The 20,865-nt window shown below is 41.1% G+C and overlaps 2 protein-coding genes and 1 non-coding gene across 4 annotated transcripts; 1 reads left to right on the forward strand and 2 right to left on the reverse strand.

Annotated features, from left to right (window-relative positions):
• Positions 1-2,337: 2,337 nt before the first annotated feature.
• On the reverse strand, positions 2,338-20,317 carry MAGT1 (magnesium transporter 1). 2 transcript variants are annotated; one of them, XM_048959266.1, is made up of 10 exons: positions 19,781-20,317; positions 15,367-15,536; positions 14,427-14,544; positions 12,991-13,131; positions 12,298-12,438; positions 11,904-11,993; positions 9,154-9,217; positions 7,281-7,355; positions 5,937-6,027; positions 2,338-3,941 (listed from the first exon to the last, which is right to left on the reverse strand). In XM_048959266.1, the coding sequence occupies exons 1-10, from the start codon at positions 19,784-19,786 to the stop codon at positions 3,926-3,928; spliced, it is 912 nt and encodes a 303-aa protein (XP_048815223.1). In that variant the 5' UTR covers positions 19,787-20,317; the 3' UTR covers positions 2,338-3,925. The 2 variants fall into 2 exon arrangements, with proteins under 2 accessions (XP_048815223.1, XP_048815222.1); XM_048959265.1 differs by lacking the exon at positions 19,781-20,317 and adding an exon at positions 16,577-16,711.
• TRNAL-CAA (transfer RNA leucine (anticodon CAA)) lies at positions 17,369-17,484 on the reverse strand. The gene is made up of 2 exons: positions 17,447-17,484; positions 17,369-17,414 (listed from the first exon to the last, which is right to left on the reverse strand). It is a non-coding gene; the product is annotated as a tRNA-Leu (tRNA).
• LOC125699584 (cytochrome c oxidase subunit 7B, mitochondrial) lies at positions 17,738-20,549 on the forward strand. Its single transcript, XM_048959267.1, has 3 exons — positions 17,738-17,872; positions 19,299-19,423; positions 20,335-20,549. The coding sequence occupies exons 1-3, from the start codon at positions 17,836-17,838 to the stop codon at positions 20,407-20,409; spliced, it is 237 nt and encodes a 78-aa protein (XP_048815224.1). The 5' UTR covers positions 17,738-17,835; the 3' UTR covers positions 20,410-20,549.
• Positions 20,550-20,865: the final 316 nt, after the last annotated feature.

Raw genomic sequence — 20,865 nt, forward strand, 5'->3', positions numbered from 1 at the left:
TTCCTATAGAAATATAAAAGGTACCCACTCACCTAGGTTCCTAACAGTGTGCAAAATGAGGAAAGAAACATTAAGTGGAAGCCTTGTCAACTGAAGTATAACCTCTCCTTAGCACGTATTTCATTCTAAAAGGCAAGTGCAATGAAACAAATAGCATTTCCAAACTTCAGAACACGCATGCCCACATATCTCAGATAAATTCTACAAACAAGTCTAGAATTTGCTTTAAAACGTAGCTTTTTAGCCAAAAACTGCACCCGGCATTTACTGAATGCTATTACTAGCCAAAAAACCTGATTCCATAGCTTTTGTTCCTAGATTCTATCTCACAGTCAAAGCTGCAGTTCTAAAAGACCAAACCATCACTCGCTTTTATCTAGGTGCTGAAAATCAGTGCTAATTCTGACTGCAACAAATTCCATTAATAAACACAAAAAGCCATCTTAATCTGTTGCCACCCAATAGGTATATTAAACTGGAAGCACTACCTATTCTTAGTTCTGCATTAGTACTTCAATTGAGTGATTTAAGTAAAACAAAATGTTTATTTTCAAGGGATTGAGCCTGCTTTATGGCAGAGTCTACATCAGAACTATGAAGTAAAAAGAGAAAGTAATCAATAAAGTTCAATATTCTTGGGAAATGCAAGAGGTATTTTTTAAAAATAAATTTGTCTTGAATTCGCAGCTTATAACCAAAGATACACATTAGAAAGCAATTGTGAGGAAAGGGCAGCATAAAACAACAGATCTTCCAACAGTCCAGAAGACAAAACCTGACCCTATCATCAAATTGTCAAAATACAAGTTGCAGGAGCTCACCAAAATCCACATATGGATAGATACTGTGTGCACCTCTGGAAAAACATTCTGCACATCCAGCGTACCTGCAGTCAAGCTCACCCTCTACATAGGACCACCTCCCCCAAGGCTCTAATGGGCACTGCTGATCCAATATACTTGGAAGAATAAAGATTCAGAGCAAGTTAGTAAATCACAGACTACAGTTGAACCTTATCAATGCCTGATTACTGTCATAAGGGCAGTAATTAGTTTTCTTAAGTAGATATTAGCCTACTTTAAAAAAACATGGCTAAAGACATGTACAGTTATCAATTGACAATTATTTTAATAAGTGTATGTTCTCCTGACCTAGAAATATCAAGTATGTATACGTTTTTTCAGATCATTCTGCAGTAGTACAGTTAAAGTACTGCTATTAAAGTAGTACAGTTAAAGCAGAACAAGACAACACTTTAAATTCATTTTACAGGAATGGTCAAGATGTGAGCTTTTAAGTAGAGCAGAAAATGTGCAACAAAGCTCATTCTTTGTTTATCAGAAGATAAGCATGGTAAGAAATGGAAACACGGACAGGAGCATCTGTTACAAGGAAAGGCAGAAGGACCTGGGCTTGTCCACCCTGGAGAAGACAGAAGGGGTCTGGATCAATGCATTATGCTAACCAGTCAGGAGAGATGCATACAGCTAACTATTACCTCAACTGCTCTACAAGCCAAATAACTTTTTTCTGGAATATATGCTCTCTAGATCTGCTACAGGTCTGTGGAAGCACTCAGTCTTCTTCTCAATGATCACACTTCAACCTTTCTCCACGTGCTTCATTTTCTGCCTAGAGAGCAGAAAAACTGCAGGGGGAAGACAACAAGCATTATTTTAATTCCATGTGCCAACATGGAAAGAGAAAAGTATTAAAAGTATTAAATTAAATTAAGAGAAATGCCTTAAATGCAAGGCCAACATGTCCCCACCATCCACCAACACAACGCACGACTGTTTAAAGTTGGCCCATACGATTAAATGCTTTTGAAAGGGACAGAATACAATAAACACAACATTTACAAAATCTGAAAGCTTCCATAGAAAACATTATTTCAGAACAAGATTGTGTATTGCTTTTGTTGCATTGTTAACAACTGAAGCACAACCAATCTCAAATGTTGCTGGAAGCCTTCTTAAAATGCCAATAGGGCAGGAAACTAAGTTTTTCAAGTCTGTAACTGTAGTCTCACTGGACTCCACTTTCAGGAACACCACCTGCCAAAGACCCCAGGAAGCCAAGTCTTGTCTTTGACAGCTTTCCTGAGGTACAAGTGAAAAACATGCAGCCCCTGTGCTGTTCGTTGGCTACATGAGAGGACCTCCAGCAGTGATGCTTCAGGTTGTGATTTCCTGCATAAACACACACTATTAATCCCATCTACTCAGCCACGCTCAGGTTTTTACTATATTTACTTATTAACACACAGAAGCAACAGTGGAAAAAAATAGGTTTGTCATATCTTCTTTCAGTCTGAAAGTTTGAGAGACACCAGTGTAGATTAAAAAACATTTATTGAAAGTTGTCCAGCCACACATCTTATCCAATCCACTAAAACTTCTCATTCTATATGGTTTCTTTAAAAAATGCATCTCACCAACAAGTTGAAATGTCAAACAACTAAATTAGAACAGGTAAGGCACTTGAGATGTGTTAATGTAGCAAAATTGCATAATAACAACATTCCACTCTGAATGATAAACTCTTTTTGAGCTTAAATCCAAAGTATCCACATCCTGTAACCCTTAGAGACAGGCAGAAGGAGAAGCCAGTCTCATATTTTCCTCTGACTATTAACCACCAAGGCCATCATAGTCTACAAAAGGCAGTACTGCTGAATTAGGCCACAAACATTTCCTGTAGTGCAGATGCTGAATTACAAAACAGCGTGGGCTGAGGCACAAGGTCTTCAACTAGAAAATCCTTAAGGGAAAGCATCTTTGTGAGATAAAAGAGCAAAAAGCACATCCATTTAATTATAAGGCTAAGAAAGAGTAACAACATCTGGGGTTAGATATCTCAGCCCACTCCCATATCCTTCCAAGGACATACGGCTGAAAATAATTCGGAGAAAGCAATGAATGTGAGAACTCAGATTGTGACCAGCAGATGCTGAGCAGTAACTTTAAGGCCACTTAGCAACTTGTAATTCATGCAACGGATTAGTTACCCCTTTAATTACCTTTCCATGTTTTGTAATTTTTGGAAGGGAAGTGTTGATCACTGAGATGATGCTTTTTAGTGAACCAATACTTACAAATGAACTGATGGAGTTTCATTATTTGACAAGAAAGTTTTTAACAACTGAATGAGTTGCATTGTAACAAGTAGGGACTTCAATCAAGTTATAGACAGCAAAGTTTACCATAAATTTTGCCTATTTACTAGGGAGAAGAAGTAATACACTAAATTTTTGATTATTTTTTTCAGTCCTGAATATCAAGTATAAAATTCATTAGTAGGTCACTGTACAATGTTGACTGAAATTTTACCATTTGAGCCATTACTACCCGTTATAAAGTCTTCCTTCATCTGTGAAGCAGTCTCTTGCATCATACTGTAGTTAAATGCTCTTCTCAAAATAGACACACACACCTTTAGGGTATGCACATCCTGAAATGGAATCTGCAGTACGCTCCAAGGGTCACAGACTGAAGGAAGTGACATGCAGGTACATGAAGCTTCCTCAACCATGCAAAGGCACAACAGAGAAGCTACTGTCACCTACAAGGATGAGCAAGAAGTATCTGAGGGAAAAGACATGCAAAAGAGATTATCCAATAGAATTCAAAGTACCATTTCTGTTAGTCTAAGGAAACATAGTAATTCTAAATGCAAAGTTTTGCCTTCCATTAAAGTTGCATCAGAAGATGTAAAGCTTGGAAGAGAGTTTGCATCTTAATACTCTGTCCATCAATGCACATTGCTTGTTATATCTAAGGCACTGCAGTCGTCTTTGGTTCAGTGTTTAACTATCTCATTCAGTGTAAAGAGAGGTAGCATGAACCACACATCTTTAGTTCTTCCATTCTATTACGCAGTTTCATAGTCACCATCTTCCTGGTGTTACAGATTCTGGAATCCTTTAACTCATTAGGAAACTGCAAGAACAAAGAGAAAACAAACATTTATTACTTCTATAAAAAGCAAAGGCCTGCAACTGCCTATTTAGCTTTCCACATATTCTCAGAAGATCAGAATGAAAAACTAAGGCGTAAATAGCTGTGGAGAAAGATACTTAAAAGCAAGACTTCTAATACTCCTCAAGCCAAGCCAGAGCAGCAATATCACACTTGCTCCAAACTTAGAAGAAGCACATTAGACCACTGCAAAGAACAGAACGAAAGGCAATCAGTTATTCAACAAGAAATTCTTCGTTAGAAGAATGTTTTTTCGTTAGAAGATTGTTTCTTCGTTAGAAGAGTGTTAACTCTTTTGGTGTTAGAAAAGCATTTGTGAGTATCACATTTTATTATAGAGACATTTACAAAAATGAAAGAACTGACTACTGCCATGACCTAAAGGGTTTCCCAGCCTGTGGGTGTAGAAGGAACACAACAGTGGGTTAGCAGGAGTCTGTAATTCACGGGTGATGGATATTTCTGAGGAGTTGGTGGAAGAATACTAAAAACTACAAGAGGCTTTTTGAGCAGAATTTCAGGAGCAGCAAAGCTCTGGCTAACTTCTCACAGTGTGACTGCATGTGCTTCACTAAGAACTGTTTGGCAAGAAGCACAAGTGAGTTAGAGAGAGCAGCTGCCCTTGAATTTCAGTGATAAGAGCCAATAATTTCAGACATTCAAAGTTATCTTCAGACCTCTGTCTTTACTACAGCAAAAATCATAAGATCCCAGTCTCAGAAAGCAAGATCACTGAATAAATACTTATACTGTCAACAGATAATGAGGATGATTCTGAATTTAGCAGCCAGCCTCTGCCTCATTGTTTGAATCTACTCCAGCTGAGGCACTCCTTTTGCACTCTATCCCATAACTCCCACCTCCTGCTGAACACAAAGGCATACCCCCAACACCTCAGGTCGTGACCATCGCTATGAACTTTTAGGCAGGATAAGTAAGGCAGATATCTTCACAATTTGTGAAAAAGCTGAGTGAGGATCTGCCAGTGGCATGGCGCTACAGACTGGGAACCAGAAATATTCCTCTTGATCACAGTGAGACTCATCAACTGTTTGTGTAAGGAGTGATTGGTGGTAGCTATAAATTAACAGAAATCTTGACAAAATAAACCTCCAGTGTCCACACATACTACAGAATTCTAGGAAGGCAATGATGCTCTCACTCTGTTAATAGACACAGTAACCCATCATTATGGCTTCTCACAGAGAGAACACCATATATTTGCCAATGCCAATCAGGATTAGCCTTCCAGACACACTAGAAACTCCACGGGAGCCAACATGGTCAGAAGCTGGCCCCTCAATATGTATTCATTCCTTCAAAATACATTAAACAAGACCCCTATATCCATCAATATAAAAAAATAAATTAACTACTCAACAAAGATAAAAGCAATCCTGAAATATTTGCAGCTTCAAATAATCAGTCACATTCCCTATTCCCAACAGTAAGAACTAATGATCAGAATGTATGAGTACTGAGGGAATGTAGTAAAGAAGCACTTATTTCAATATAATTGGCTGAGATACCAACATAAGAATATAAATATTTTATAAATACATAACAGCATAAAAAGGAGTGCAGCATAATCTGTGCTTTGGCCAGAAAAAGAGTGGTATATCCACCAAATGCTGTATTTCTGCACTATTAGCCAACATTGCTGCTCTGAGCAGCAAGAGCAGCTTTTATTTTAAAAGAATATTTCTCACCAAATTAGATTTCAGGGGGAGAAAAGAAATATTTAGCTTCTTTCTTCATTCTGTTTTATATTAACATTAAGAGAAGCAAATACCAGTCCACAGGAACAGATTCATCCGTAAGCACAAGTAAAATTTCTGTTACCACCCCCAAAGCCTTCATTTGTATTTACTCCTCTTTCTCCATAACCACCTCCGGTGACGCAGCTGTACCACAGTGCACACAAACACAGTGACTGAAGCAGCAGAAAAGCAGTACCTGTATGGATATCCATGGTATTTTGACCTGAAGACAGATAGCAGCCAACTGAAAAAGAACACCACCAAGCCAATACCAGCAATGCACATGACTGCAAGAGATGCAGAGTAAGACAATAGTTAAGTGACAGCTCTCTCCAAAAATACCACAGTTAACAGAAATATTCTGCAATATTCACAAGTTTGGTCAGATTAAACCTGTGCTGTAGTCACTTAGAAGAGCTATACCGACATCATTCTCTTTCAAATACTTTAAGCCCATTTTCACTGAGATGATAAGCCCTTTCTCTCACTTGCTAACAAAGTGGCCCAAAAGCATCTTTACATCTGCCTACCTTGCTCTTTGCTAAGCACATCTAAAAACTGCTGAAATGACTGAAAGATGAAAAGCATACAACAGCATCCTTCCCTGTCAAGGCAAGGACACAAGTAAGCACACATGCATGCAGTCCAAGAGTAAAGCAGAAATCTGTTTCACTTCATCCCCACCAGAGGTCCACATGTACTAATAATATCCAGAAACTGAAACCGCTGCTGTTGGTTTTGCTGCTGCTGAGACCCACGAGAGGAATTGGTACACATCAAAACCAGTTCTTGAGTATCTCAGCTAAGACTAGCATGGGATCTGCATGCACTTTATCCTGAAATATCCCTCATTAATAGCAATGGAGGAGAAAAAAAGACAGATCCATACACTGCGACTCAAATAATACACAAGACATATAGAACCTAACATACAGTTTATTTTTTCTTAACTGAAGCACAGACAAACAAAATGAGATTAACATGGCCATAAAATGGGGCAGAGAAGAAAACTGGAGCTATTTTCTCCTGGACACACAGAATAATGAAACACATAACAAGTTATTGTCTGATGCATTCAAGAGTATTTTGTTTCATTATCATTTCTTGGAGGTTGTTTTTTGTTTTTTTTTTTTTGTTTGTTTGTTTGTTTTTTTTTACAGCAGGCAACTTAAGTTGACTTGTTTTTATTTAAACAGATCACCCCAGTATTATATTAGACCACCAGGAATACTCTACTCTTATTCGTTAGCTACCATAACATTAAATCATTTGAATCATTTTTTCCCCTTCTTTAATTCTTCCTTGAAGAAAACCAATTATGAAATAGAAACTTATTCTATTACTATTATGCAACCAACTGCAACGTTGAAAAGACCATAGAAACCCTGGATTTCATCATTTGTCTGAAACTAAATAATAAATACTAAAATTGACCAATATTCACAATTAAAAACAAACAGCATAAAAGCATTTCTGTTAAATACCCTGATTTTCATATAATGTGACCCCTCTAGATGGAGAGAAAAATAGTAGTACTTACTCTTTCTCTTCCCCACATCCATGTCAGAAGTAGCAGCTTCATGGAGGAGAACCATTCCTAAAGTAACACCACCATCTGTGGACACTGTTTAAGGCTATATCAACAAAATACACCGGACTTAATACAATACTTGCATTCCTAATCCTGCAAGCTTGAAAAAAAATCACAAACTTCCTGCTCTAATCAACAAATCTAAGGCTAAAAAAAGCAAACTGAAGTTGTTCATAATCATCAAAACCCAAGAGAAAATAAACACAAAGTTTGAAGCATAAACCAGAATATATAGTAGGTCTCAAAGCAAAGTTTAAGGTTATGCTCTCAGCCTGTATTGAAACAGGACTTCTTCCTTCTGGGAGGTAAGTCCACTCCTACCATTGTTTTACTCCCTCTCAAAAGGAATTTACAAACTGTAAACTGTTTTAACTCAACTAACAGAATTAATAAAATGAGTATTTTCATCTAACATGGAATCTTTCAAATAACAAGACTTGAGTCATTTCTAAAGCTTCAATTAAAAGAAATCATTAAAATTATCAAAAATTAAAGCAGCACAGACAAAAAAAAAGGCCTGGCATTTGCCAAGAATGAACCGTTAAGAAAAAAAATCAAACAACAAAACAACAAAACCAGAGAAGTTTCAGCCTCAATTCTTCTTCTGAAATGAGAACCACTTGTTGGTGCCAACAGGGGCTGAAGGAGATGACATCTAATGCAAACAGGCACCAATTAAAAATTATGTTACATTCAACTGAATGCATCAGAAGTACAACAATAGCAAGAAAAAGACTGGAAGTCTCTTACTAAATTGAGTTTTTCAGTATTAAATAAGTATTTGATATGACATACACAGAGTTGAAAGCTTTTTTAACTCCTAACAGCATATTTAAATTGTCCATTTTATGTCACTGAATTACAAAAAGGAAAAAAAAAAAAAAACCACACAAATGCATCTCTTGGTGAAATTGGGATTTTGAAAAGATTTAAGAGAAAAGGGAGAAAGATGAATCCACTCAGTTACTAAGAACCTCACTGTTACAACAGAAGCTTGTTAGCCACTACAGAGTACTGAAGAAGACAGGTGCTTATAAAATAGTTTTGAATCATACAGTTTAAGAGAGAAACTCACTCGTGCCCATGGTAAGCATGCTGCTAAGGAGATCTGTGTACCACAAAAATGCAGACAATTTGGGACAGTGAAACTGCAAGGGAAATACAGTATTAAATAAGACTTATTCCCTAGTAAAAGTAAAATAAGGCACAGGCTGGCACAAGTGACAAGACAAGGAGAGCTTGATTCAAGGAAGACTCAAGTCACAGATGACGGATAAACACATGCATGTATGAGTAGAAGAGACAATGCACACTCTAAAGAAACATCTTTATACAAATGAGAAGAGAAAAAACTCAAACCAGCAAGATTCTGCTTACCTCTATTGATGGCTTAATACCAGCATGAAAAAATCCTGACTTGTTAGCATGAATGAGAGCTAAGGTTAAAGGCAAAGAAGGTAAGCCAAGAAATAAGAGAAAACCCATCAGTAATAGAGGAAATAATTCAAAGCTAAAGAGAGAATTAAATGAGACTGAAAAGACAAAACATGTAAAGGAAAAGGGGCTATCCTGAAGGGCCTTATGATTCCACAAGAACCCATCCAGTTTGGTCACTGAGAAGGGAAGAAGGTGGTGAGATAGCAGTAAACACTCTTCTCAAAGATCACTGTCATTAGAAAGCCATAGCTGTCAGCAGTCTCCACAAGTTTCTGCACCAGCATCAGCAGACAGATAGGAACCATGACAAAACACTTGTAGAAGAGGCAGCAGCATAAGCTAACAGAAGAATTGCCACCAACAATGTCTGTCTCAGTAAGGATACTGAACAGGAGAACAATGTGTGTTTCTGCAACAAACTGGGCTTGGCTGCTTCCATGGATATAGCTCTGCAAGAGACAAAGAGCAGCTGAGTTTTAGAAAGACTGGAGTCAACTTTGAAACAATTAACAGCAGCTATAGAGCTTGGAACTGCATTTTGCAATGTCATGTTCATGAGACAAAAGAAGTTCTAGCATGAACAATTTCATCTATTTAACATGAACTGGGATCAGAAATACTTCCTGTACTCTCATGTGCAATCAGCCCAAAGTTCAGATTATCATAATGCAGGAGCTGCTACAACCTTCATCACCCAGATTTCCTGTTTGGATAGTTACATCCCCTCTGCACCCACTGGCCTTCGAGGCTGACCCAAACCCTGACTTGGATCCTTATGCTAGGGACATTGTGCTCATCCGTGGGACAGTGTGTGAACACTGCTCACTTGGTTCAGTGCTGGGCATTTTAAATCTTTTTCATGCCATCAGAGAAAAAATACCACCACTAACAGCACACTTGAAGCTTTACTCTTCAGTCTTTGTGTTCAGATCAAAAAAAGGGTGAGGAATGTACTAAACAGAAATAGTGTTACAAAAAAAAAAGCAGAAATACTTTGAAGAAAACATTTCACAGATGAGAACTTCTGTTGACTTAGAACTTCAGTTGGCTCAGACAGGAATCTTCTGTTGCTTTCATTCGTTGTTTTCATTAGAAGTCTACCAACTGGATGAGTCAACAGAAAGTTTGAAATTCATGGAAGTCAACAGATAGGTGCATGAGATATGGAAGATCAGGTTGAGTATGAAATTGCCAGGCTCAACAACAGCACTATTTAATATATAAGATCCAACACACACCTCTATTTTTCTGTTAGCTACTTAAGAACTGTCATCTCTCTTCATCACTGGAGATAAAATGTGAATGGGAGAGAAAAGGAGAAAGTATCACAGGTAATTAAATGCTGAAAAGCAAACATGAAAACAAACCTTCCTCCAAAACATTCAACTTCTTAAACACACACACACACACACCTTCACTCTTTAGTGGGGAGGAGGTAAAGAAAAGTAGGAAATATTAAAGAAATGCTTACAGTAGCATGGGGGAAATCTCCATCCCAAATAACTTGATAGCAAAGGCGATAGCATATGGGGTTACCAAATGGCTTACCCCCCAGCATTATTTTAGCATCTTCATAGCTTTCTTTAATTACTAGAATAATCCAAGTTTCCTCACACAAAAAGAGCTTGAACTCTCTTGGTATTGAAACAAGGCAACACTTTTGAACCAGCATGTCCTGTTTTCTGCAGAGTACCTGCATCTGTATGATGGCTATTTAAAGCTTTGCTACATGAAAACACTTTGAGTTGTTTCAAACAAGAAGCTAAGCTCATTTTGGGGGATGACCTGCTGGAGGGGAGCTCTGCGGAAAGGGACCTGGGTGTCCTGGTGGACGACAGGTTGGCCATGAGCCAGCAGTGTGCCCTTGTGGCCAAAAAGGCCAGTGGCTTACTGGGGTGCATTAAAAAGATCGTGGCCAGCAGGTCAAAGGAGGTGATCCTCCCCCTCTACTCTGCCCTGGTAAGACCTCATCTGGAGCACTGCGTCCAGTTCTGGGCTCCCCAGAACAAAAAGACAGGGATCTCTTGGAAAGAGTCCAGCGGAGGGCCACGAAGATGGTGAAGGGCCTGGAGCATCTGTGCTATGGAGAAAGGCTGAGTGAACTGGGTCTGTTCAGCCTTGAGAAAAGAAGACTGAGAGGGGACCTGATCCAGGTCTATAAATATCTAAGGTGTGGGGGGCAGAATGGCGAGGCCGGACTGTTTTCAGTGGTGAGTGGAGACAGGACAAGGGGAAACGGCCAGAAACTGGAGCATAGGAAGTTCCGCACAAACATGCGCAAGAACTTCTTTACAGTGAGGGTGACGGAGCACTGGAACAGGCTGCCCAGGGAGGTGGTGGAGTCTCCTTCTCTGGAGATGTTCAAGACCTGCCTGGATGCCGACCTGTGCGACCTGCTGTAGGGAACCTGCTTTGGCAGGGGGTTGGACTCGATGATCTCTGGAGGTCCCTTCCAGCCCCTACAATTCTGTGATTCTGTGATTCTGTGATTCTAAGCTAGATAGTTGCTAGATAGCAAATTAACCTTACTATTTCTAGCCCAATTAAGAATTAGTTATTCCAGCTCCCAAAAAGCTTATTTCTGTGAACAGAAACCAACACACGCAGAAAAAAACCTAGGCAATGACTGTCGTTATTCTTCAAATACCATAAACCAGCAACATCAATCTTTTAGAACTAATGAATCACCTAACTAAAAATTCTATTAATATCTTTCCCATGAAGATTTAAGCGTAGGTAACCATTATCACATCCCAATTACACAACAGAACATTTTGTTTCGGATTAAAATCAGTTTTTTGTGATTGCTTATTAGCAAGGTAAGAGTTTGCAGTTCCCTTTCAGCCAAGGAAAGCATAATATTAAGTGTAGTTAAACCTAAATCCTGAATGGAATCCATCAGCTTTTCCATTTGAACAGCTCACCTACAAAACCCCTCTTTCACAGATATTTCAAAGAAGGCTGACCATATCTGCTCTGAATATCCCCTAGCTTGCCTTGTCAAAGACCAAGTTAGCCTCACTAACTCTCTAATGAGGTCAAGAATAGAATCTGCATTCTGACTTGTCTCTTTTAGGACAGACGTTATTCTGTACAATAGAAAGGCAGAAATATAAATAGAGAAATTAGACTTACCACTTGTCCTGTATGGGGGTTCTTATGAGCATAGGGTGGCCCTCTAATATGGTTCCACATCTGACCTGATGTCATTGCTAATACAAAACACTGAAAAGGAAAGAATAAAATACTCCTTAAGAATTTTTTTCCATTCCACTTCTTTTAATTTAATACCAAAAAGTGCCAGTTTGGAATGCCACCTCAATCTAGGCCTTTTATTAGTATAGAAATCCAATGAAGTACCATCTGAGTTTTAAAAAAAAAAAAAAAAAAAGAGATGAAATATTAACAGGCTACTGAAAAGCTAAATGTACCTCACTGTCATCCAGCAGGTTTAAACAAAAGCTTTTCAAAAACGTTTGATTGCAATAAAACTCAGAGCAACAGGCAGACAAGAATCACAATTACTCACCAAAGCAGCAAATGCCCAGCCAGTTTTGTTATAGAGAAAATCCAGATTGCTCCCCCGTAAATACACAAGGCCACCAATGACAGCCAGCAGCAGTCCTAACATCAGTGGTCCAGCATAGTTTGGTGGCCTTATCACACGAATCTGCACACAGAAGGTAACTTCATCATTTTCTCTGAACAAGATAACATGTAACATCCTTACACCTAAAAAACCCCAACGTATTAGAAGAGAAAAATACCAACTCTGAAAGAAACCTCCCATAAATTTCAATAAGAAGCTCTGACCTGAAAAGTACATAAAGTTTCTTCCTTCTTAACATCCCACTACCTTACCTACTAATTGAAACAATTTCCTTCCTCAGAAACACAAGAAAGATGATTCTTACCATCTTATCAGACACAGCTACACACAACATACAAGAGCACTAGGTAAGGAACCTTAAAAATGTGGTTATGTGCTCAAACAGAATCTCTCAGAAGAGACACCTTCCACCAGACCAGGCTGCTCAAAGCACCATCCAGCCTTGCTTAGGACATTCTCAGGGATGGAAGATTGTGCAGGCAATAACTGTTTAGAGTATCTGAGATTGGACTTATCAACAAAACACAATTAGCAAATGTCAGAGCCAGAATAACACAGCAGGGCGTGCTGCAGAGGAGGTGAGGGATGAAGTCCCTCTCTGTGCACACTTACATTGACATCAGTTCTGTCAGCCACCCATCGAGCAAGCTGCTCAGCTGCAAAGCCGCGCACCTGGAGCTCATACGTGTCACCTCGCTTGGGCTTCCCTTTGGCAGGGAAATTAATGAAGGTTGGAGCAGAATTCATGTTCAGCTGCATGTAGAAAATCCACAGAAAACACAACACCATCAGAGCTCTACTAAGCAACACGTGCCTCCAGTTCATCTGCATGTGCAACAGCCACCGAGTCCATTAGAAAGCACGAGTATTCAGTGAACAAGTTGCACAGACACTTTAGCAAAGTGCACCACGTACAGCAGCTTAGGCTTCTGTATCTGATAAAATCAGACCAACTTCTTGCCTTTTCTACGACAGTAATTAATACCATTCTGTACTTTCCTTCATGTAAGCCAAGCTGTTTTCTCTCGTAAGCAGTCAGAAATAACTTCTGCTCTCTGCTGCCAGCTGCTCTGGATAGTTGGGGACATTGCTGTTGTTTGCTTATTTTTTTAAACACATCTGAGCTTCCTTTCTGAATTAATTGATGTTCCTTTGTCTGGAAGCATTTCAGAGGTTCCATCCAGTTAACAGGACATTACAACAATAAAAGCTTTTCGTTCATAAGGTGACATTATAGCATCTTCTTTGATTTTTGATTAACCTTTTCCTAATTAAGATCTTTCCCCAACACTATTTTCCCCAGAGCATTACAGTGTTTTTTGAAGCTACTTATTCTGTACACACTATCTAGAAAGAAATCATCAGGACAGGAATATGTGCAGTAATTTATACCAGTCATAGCTTAGTGAATTAATTTTTGATGAAACACTATGGGAAAATAAAGCAAGAGTACTGAAAGTTTCCATCCTCCCTTTCCAAAAGCTTTCATCTACTGAAACAGCATTACCTAAATTGCATAGCTTTTAAATAGAAAGATGAGCATCTCTTTAAAGAAAAATTAACATTTGAAACTTATAGTGAAGGATGAATTCTCTCATTCCATGTATGCTTGCAATTGTAGTTCTCAAATGTACTTTTTATTTTGCTACTTAGTAGAACAGCAAAATAAAAAAAAGAGTAGGAGTCAATCAGTATTGAAAAACTAACCCACTGTTCCTTTTTTAACCATTCCTAAGGACTTCAGTGTTTTCTGTCTTGCCTCTTCCTATACTGCAGGAGAATCCATAAAAAAGGAGAGAGGCCCTGAAGCGACAGTCAGATAAGCTAGCACATCCTTTGTGCCAATTTCATATTTTTCAGTGCTATTAATGCTGCTGCTAAGTACCACTGCCCTCATCTCGTCATCTCACTCCTCATCTGAGTGGTAGCTTTTAATTTCTGAGCTCAGTAATTCGACATGTCTTTAATCACTGTGACAGGTTTTATACACATCTTTACCCTCATTCTTCAAAACGCAAGTTAAAAATAGAACAGAAAGAGAACATTACCATCTGAAACACATCTGAGCCTTCATCAAAATCTACCATAGCAAAGAAAATCTTATTGGTAAAAGCACTGGAATATCGCCAGGAGTTTGCCAGAATCTGGTATTCTTCATCAGCTTGCCTGTGAACACACAAAGTGAGATGCTGTGTGTCGTGTGTCAGCCCCAACACAAATTACTGAACAGCTGCAAGAGCAGTAGCTCTCCATCCCACTGAAAGGGGCACTCCACCCACCCCTCACATTTATTTTCTCATGTTTAAAATAAAAAATTTAAAAAAAATCAGGGCCAGCTTTACACCTTAAAAAAAAAAAAATCAAAGCATTTAGCACCATTGTACTTTAAAGGCCAAGACACAGGTCAAGTGTCACTGCATCCATAACCAGGAGCAATGATAATTTCCAAAGAAATTTTTGAAATGCAGCCCAGAAACTCCCGATTTGCTAATCCTGGGGGCACTGAAATGAACAGAAGTGTCCACCTGTCTGCATCAGAAAGATGGAACACCAATTTGAAATAATTTGGTACAGAAGTTACCTTTACAGAAGCGGGTCAAGACTAGCAAATTATCAGCGTAAATAAAATGTCAATCAACATTATTAACTAATAGCAACTTTTAGACTGCAAGGCCACCAAGTTAACCTGCAAACATTTCTTCAGTAGCACATGCCAGTAAAGTTGAGATTTCGCCCTCTCTATGCAGAAACTCAGCACTGTGAGCATTTTCTCTGATTGACATTGATTACTTTAGGAGCAAAATAAGTACTGAGTACATTGTTTTCCCTCAACATAACGTAAGTACTCCCATAGAATATCAAAAATAATATATGACATACTTTAGTATCATGTACTTTTATGTGCATGAGAGAGTTACTCTTTTAAATTTAACCTCCTACAAATCACATGATGACTTTCAAGTTGCAGTTGATGAACGAAGGCCATACTTGCACACAACACATTGTCTGTGAGGCTGAAGAGCAGTGAACATCACAATCACCGAGTAGTTTCTGGGCGGTGCCTTCACAAGACGGCGGAACTTGTCGCCATTCATTCGTATCACAGATCTCTTACTCGTCCACTCCATCAGCTGGCTCACTTTTTCTGATAACACCATCTGAAAGGAAAATCAAAGAGCGTTGGTTTTCCTGCAGGTGCTTTTCCCTCTAACCTCTTGCAGCACAGACTTGAAGATATGCATACTGCAAATTCTTATTCTATTATTCTATATTCTATTCTATATATAATTCCTATATTCTACAAGAACACAAGCTACACATTGTGATACTTCATTCAGCTTTCAGCTCTCAAAGGCACAGAGCCTTCTACAGTCACATCGTTAATAAGGATGTTAATTTACACCAAGTGCTTACACACTGATGAAAGCTGCCTGCTCCAAAGTACCTTCCTATGCTGTTAATGGTGAGGTTTGTTGCCTTGACACAAGAGAAGGCTGTGCTGCCATTCAACAGGACCTGGACAGACTGGAGAGTTGGGCACTGAGAAAACTGGCGAGGTTCAACAAGGGCAAACATAGGTTCTGCACCTGGGGAGGAATAACTGCATGCATCAGTACAGGTTAGAGGTTAACCTGCTGGAGGAGCTTTGCAGAAAAGGAGCTAGGTGCTAGAGTAGCCAAGAAAGCCAGTGATATCCTGGTTGCATTAAAAGAGCGTGGCCAACAGGATGAGGAAAGTGATCCTCTCTCCCTGTTCTGCCCTGGCAAGGCCACATCTGGAGCTCTGCACCCAGATCATAAAGATCATAAAGGCAAAGAACTCCGAAGAGTCCAGCAGAGAGCCACAAAGACGACGAGGGGCCTGGAGCATCTCCTGTACGGGGAAAGGCTAAGAGACCTGGGGCTGGTCAGCCTGGAGGAGAAAATGCTGAGATGGGACCTCAGCAATGTTCATAAATATCTCGATTGTGGGAATCAAACCGATGGGAGCGGGCTCTTTTTGGTGGTGTGCAGCAACAGAACAACGGGCAGGAACTGGAACGAGAGAAGTTCCATATAAACACCAGGAAGCCAAACGTAGCGCACAACAGCAGCTCCCCAGGGCCTGAGGGCTCCGCCGCATCAACCCCGCCTCCGCCTCACCCCCCCGGCTCCGGGCACTCCGCTGAGGCCGTGATGGCCGCGCACCGCCGCCTCACCTCCTTTCTCTTCTGCCCCGCAGCGCGCGGCCCGCCGCAGGCCAGCAGCAGCAGCAGCGCCAACACCGACAGCGCCGCCATCGCTGCCCCTTACCGCCACCTCGCACCTACTGGCCGACCACAGAGTCGCGACACCACCCAGCTGCTTCCTATTGGCTGCAGCACCAGCCCGCCTCTCATTGCCGGCATTTTATTCGCGGGCTCTGCGCTCAGCTCTGGAGCGGCAGCCAATAAGGAGGAGGTAAGCTGGGGAAGCCGGATTGGCGGAGCTGCGTTGAGGGGCGGGCTCCCGCAAGGCAGGGGTAGGTGTTACGCTGCACGCGATACGGGGGGGGGGTAATGCGCTGCAATTTTTTGTCATGGAGTGCTGGTGTGGCTGCTTTTATAAACACTGCGAGCTGCGGGGTGCTCGGGCTTCCCGGCTGCGGGCGAACCTCGTGCCGGGAGTCCCTCCGAAACCGAAAAGAAATATGGAATAAGACTGTGCGAAGCTTCGTCGCTCCTCAGAGCCGTCCCTGCTGTTATAAGCGCGTGTCTATCGCTGTGCCGTGTATTTGAAAGGTGGTTAAAAACGTGAAGTAAATGCATATGTAAAACCTTCGGCCGGTGGTAACGGGCTGAGTGAAATCAAGCGTTCACACTTCCCTCTGCCTGAGAACATACGTTTTATAGAACGCCATCCTAGTGCTGCGGAGCTCACCGCGGTTTCTTATCGTGCTCGAAATCCTTCGTCTGTACAGATAGTGTGGATGGGGACTGGTGCAGTTCGAAAGAAAAAAAAAAAAAAAGTGGTGTCAGAAGTGGGATTCGAACCCACGCCTCCATTCGGAGACCAGAATACCCAACCCGCCATGGGAAGGCGCGGCACGCCTTGAGTCTGGCGCCTTAGACCACTCGGCCATCCTGACACTGCGTTCATAGCGGCCGCGGGGAGGCTCTTAATCCTTTCGTCACCGGTGCGCCAGCTCATCATGGGAGGTCTGCTTTTTGGTGTTGTGCAAAGAGGCGCTCCTCAATCTGTATACTAGAGAGCGAGAGCCCCCATGTCGCTCAGCTACAGAGCTTTCCCCGCTAGGGCTCCCTCGTAGCGAAAAGGCGCTTCCCCCGCCGCTCCGTGGTACCACGGCGGAACTACATTTTCCAGAGGGCGTCACTCGGCGGCGCAGCGCATTGGCGACTTCCGGCGCGGCCATTTTGTTTTTCACCGCTCTCCAAGGGTACCCGCATCCGCCGGCCGCGATCGGTCCGTGCTCGGCACCATGTTTCCTGTGGCCAGGGCTGCTCTCAACCTCACGGGTAAGGAAGGGGCTCTCCGGATCGCAGCCGTGCTGGGGCTCTCGGGAAGTTGGGGCAGGCCTTTTCCTCAGGGCTCCGCACGGCTTCCTGCCGTCTCTGTCAGGGCTCCCAGCGGCCCGGGTCCCTTCCCAGAGCGTCTCTGGACTCGCTTCCCTCCGTGAGGTTCATAGTGGCGGGTGGAGGCTGCCGTCTCTTCGTTCTACCTCTTCTTCCTCCTCTTTTTTACCGCCTTTAGTCGAGCTGACCTTGGGTTCCCTTGCTCGGTGCTCTTCCTCCTTGATCTGAAAGCACATCCAGATCATGTACAGTGCATGGAGAGGTGCTCAGTGCTGTCAGTGCCAAATGCTTAAACTCAAGAGTAAAGCAGTCTCTCTGGTGACAGACTCACCAGTAATTGACCTGCTCCTCTCACATTTAGTGCTGGCTCACAAGCAGTTATTGTGTCCTTTAAAGGTGCTGAGCTGTTTCAGCTGTTTTCAACATCAGAGCAGCATGCTCACGTTCACAGAGCACTCTGTGGATGTGACAGCATTTAGGGTATCATCAGGGCAGTGATGGCAGTCATGTTTTGAGGCAGTATGTGTGAAACTCCTATATAAAAAATAGTTGCTGTATAATGGCTGTATGCACAGACCACTGTTTCATCAATTCATTTGTGTACAACTATTGTGCAATTTACTGTGCCTACTGATAGCTGGATTCATAAATAAGACTATCTTATACGACAAATGTTACATATGTGTATTATACGTTAATGAACATACCTCCTATCCTCTGAAGAGATCCTCCCATATCTAATTATATAATGAGAAGCTATTTCCCTTTTCTTTTTCACTTCACTTCCTTCACACCAAAAATCATAAAGGGAATGAGAAATGTGTTTCTAAAACCCACAGTCTTCAACCCCTTAATTTGATGATGGGCTTCCTCCTGAAAGTGTTTGAGTACACATGCTGAAAATGAAGAATTTCTAAATATGAAATCTCAAAAACAGATTCTGAAATTAAAGCTTTATTTACTCAAATTACTTTCTTAGATAAATAGTCACACAGTTTTATTAATTGAACTGCCACACTGGGGACCCAGAGGAAAAGGTAACAAAGGATTTGCTTTCTGAAGCAAATCTCAGGAATAACCTTCACAGGAGAGACTGGGAAGGCTGCAACAAAATGTAAGGCTTTCTGTATCACAGAACAGCTCGGGTTGGAAGGGACCTCAAGGATCATGAATCTTCAACCCCCGCCTCAAGCAGGGCCACAAAAATCCCATACTTTGAATTTGTTCCAATAGGCTAAAGATAATTTTATTTCTAAAGTTTTCAATGCTGATTGTTGCCATTCTGTTGGTGGAAGATGAGCATTATGAGTAGTTTGAGCTCATATTTGAGTTGACTCCCATATTTCTAATTCTCTTTAATATTCCTTAGCTCGTGGTGTTCAGCATACTGCAGTAAGACAAATTCATCGCAAACATGAACCAAACTTCCATGATAAATACGGAAATCTGGTGCTGATTGGCGGAGCAGCAGTTTTTGCTACTGTCTGGGGATACGTAAGTCTTCCCTTGCTTTACCACTTTGTTGTGATGCAGCTGTAAGCTTGTCAGCTATTTTCTGAAGGGCTCACCTGTTGCAAACACCTTAAGTGGTAAGAATTTCAAATTTTTTTTTTAAGTCACTAGCAGTGTGACAGAAATGGAGATGGATTACTTTGTGTTTTGAGTTTTTACACACATTTCATTGATTTTTAAAACGTAGTGGGAGCAAGCAATGTCTACTTCACTTTGGTCATGTAAAATCATTACGCAGATGCTGTAAAGTATTGGATGATCAATAAGCATGCAGAGAAGCTAGGCTAGTAAGATTATCATATTGGAAAGGATAATCAGAGATAAATGAAAAGTACTCACCAGCATTGCAGGTTCAGAAGGAGCAATCTCCAGAGAGAGATTCTTCCCCAGTCACAGTCAGTCCTTAAATGGGGTCTGGGAGAGGCAGCCAGGCTCCACCCCTTCCAAGTAGAATTGCCTTCACCTGTGGTCCCACGGCTGACTCAGTGCTCGCCTCAGGTCAATCAGAGGTTCAGGCCATGGTCCAACAGTTCCCCTACAGGTTGCCTTAGCTATTCAGGCAGAAGTTTTAGCTGAATATGTTATGGTGCTATTTTAATTTTTACTGAAGTTATGGTGAAAACAGTTTGGATCATGTACAGGAAATGAATTTAGTGATTTAGTGAATTTTAGTGATGTGGTTTTACATCCTAGACCCTTGGTTCTAAAGTATGTTGAAATAGAAAACTGAAATATTTAAGTAATGTTCAACATAAACATTTCCTACTTCCTTACTGAAAGATGAACACAATTACGCATTTTAGTACAAGAAATGAAAACCAGTAGAAATATCCATGTATCAGAATGTTTCTTTGATTTCAGAGTTAATCATCTTGATTTTTATCTTCCTACAGGTGCTTACAAAATCTGGAATTGAGTGGGGCTTGTCACCAGTTGGCAGAGTCACTCCTAAAGAGTGGAGGGAGTAACGCTTTTGCTTATAATGAACTGGTCCCAGCTTTCACAGGAGAAAAAAAAACACACACGTGCATGAACATAATGGCATTTGTTCCATGGGTACCACTTGTGCTGTGGCATTCCTGGTCTAATAAATATACCTAGAAACCTGGTTGGCTCTTTGAGGTTTCCTTTATGTTGTGTCTTTGTGCTGAAGAAACATAAGAAGACTTAAATGGCCCGTATTAGATAATCCAGCTGTTCCTTTCACTGGAGGACAATGGAGAGATCCAAAAATACAGTATAGTTGCCTGCAGAGTTCACCTTGCTCCTTCAGGGTGCGGCTGGCCTTCTGACAGCAACCTTTGTGTTTCCCTTTGGATCCTTTTCCCACATGTGCGAGTTTTGCCACCTTCTGAGTGAGCTGTGCCTCGCTCGGGGCTGACAAGCGCTGTGTGTTTCTGCTATCTGAATTGGTCAGACACACC

The sequence above is a fragment of the Lagopus muta genome, chromosome 13, assembly GCF_023343835.1.
Source record: "Lagopus muta isolate bLagMut1 chromosome 13, bLagMut1 primary, whole genome shotgun sequence".
NCBI lineage: Eukaryota > Metazoa > Chordata > Aves > Galliformes > Phasianidae > Lagopus > Lagopus muta.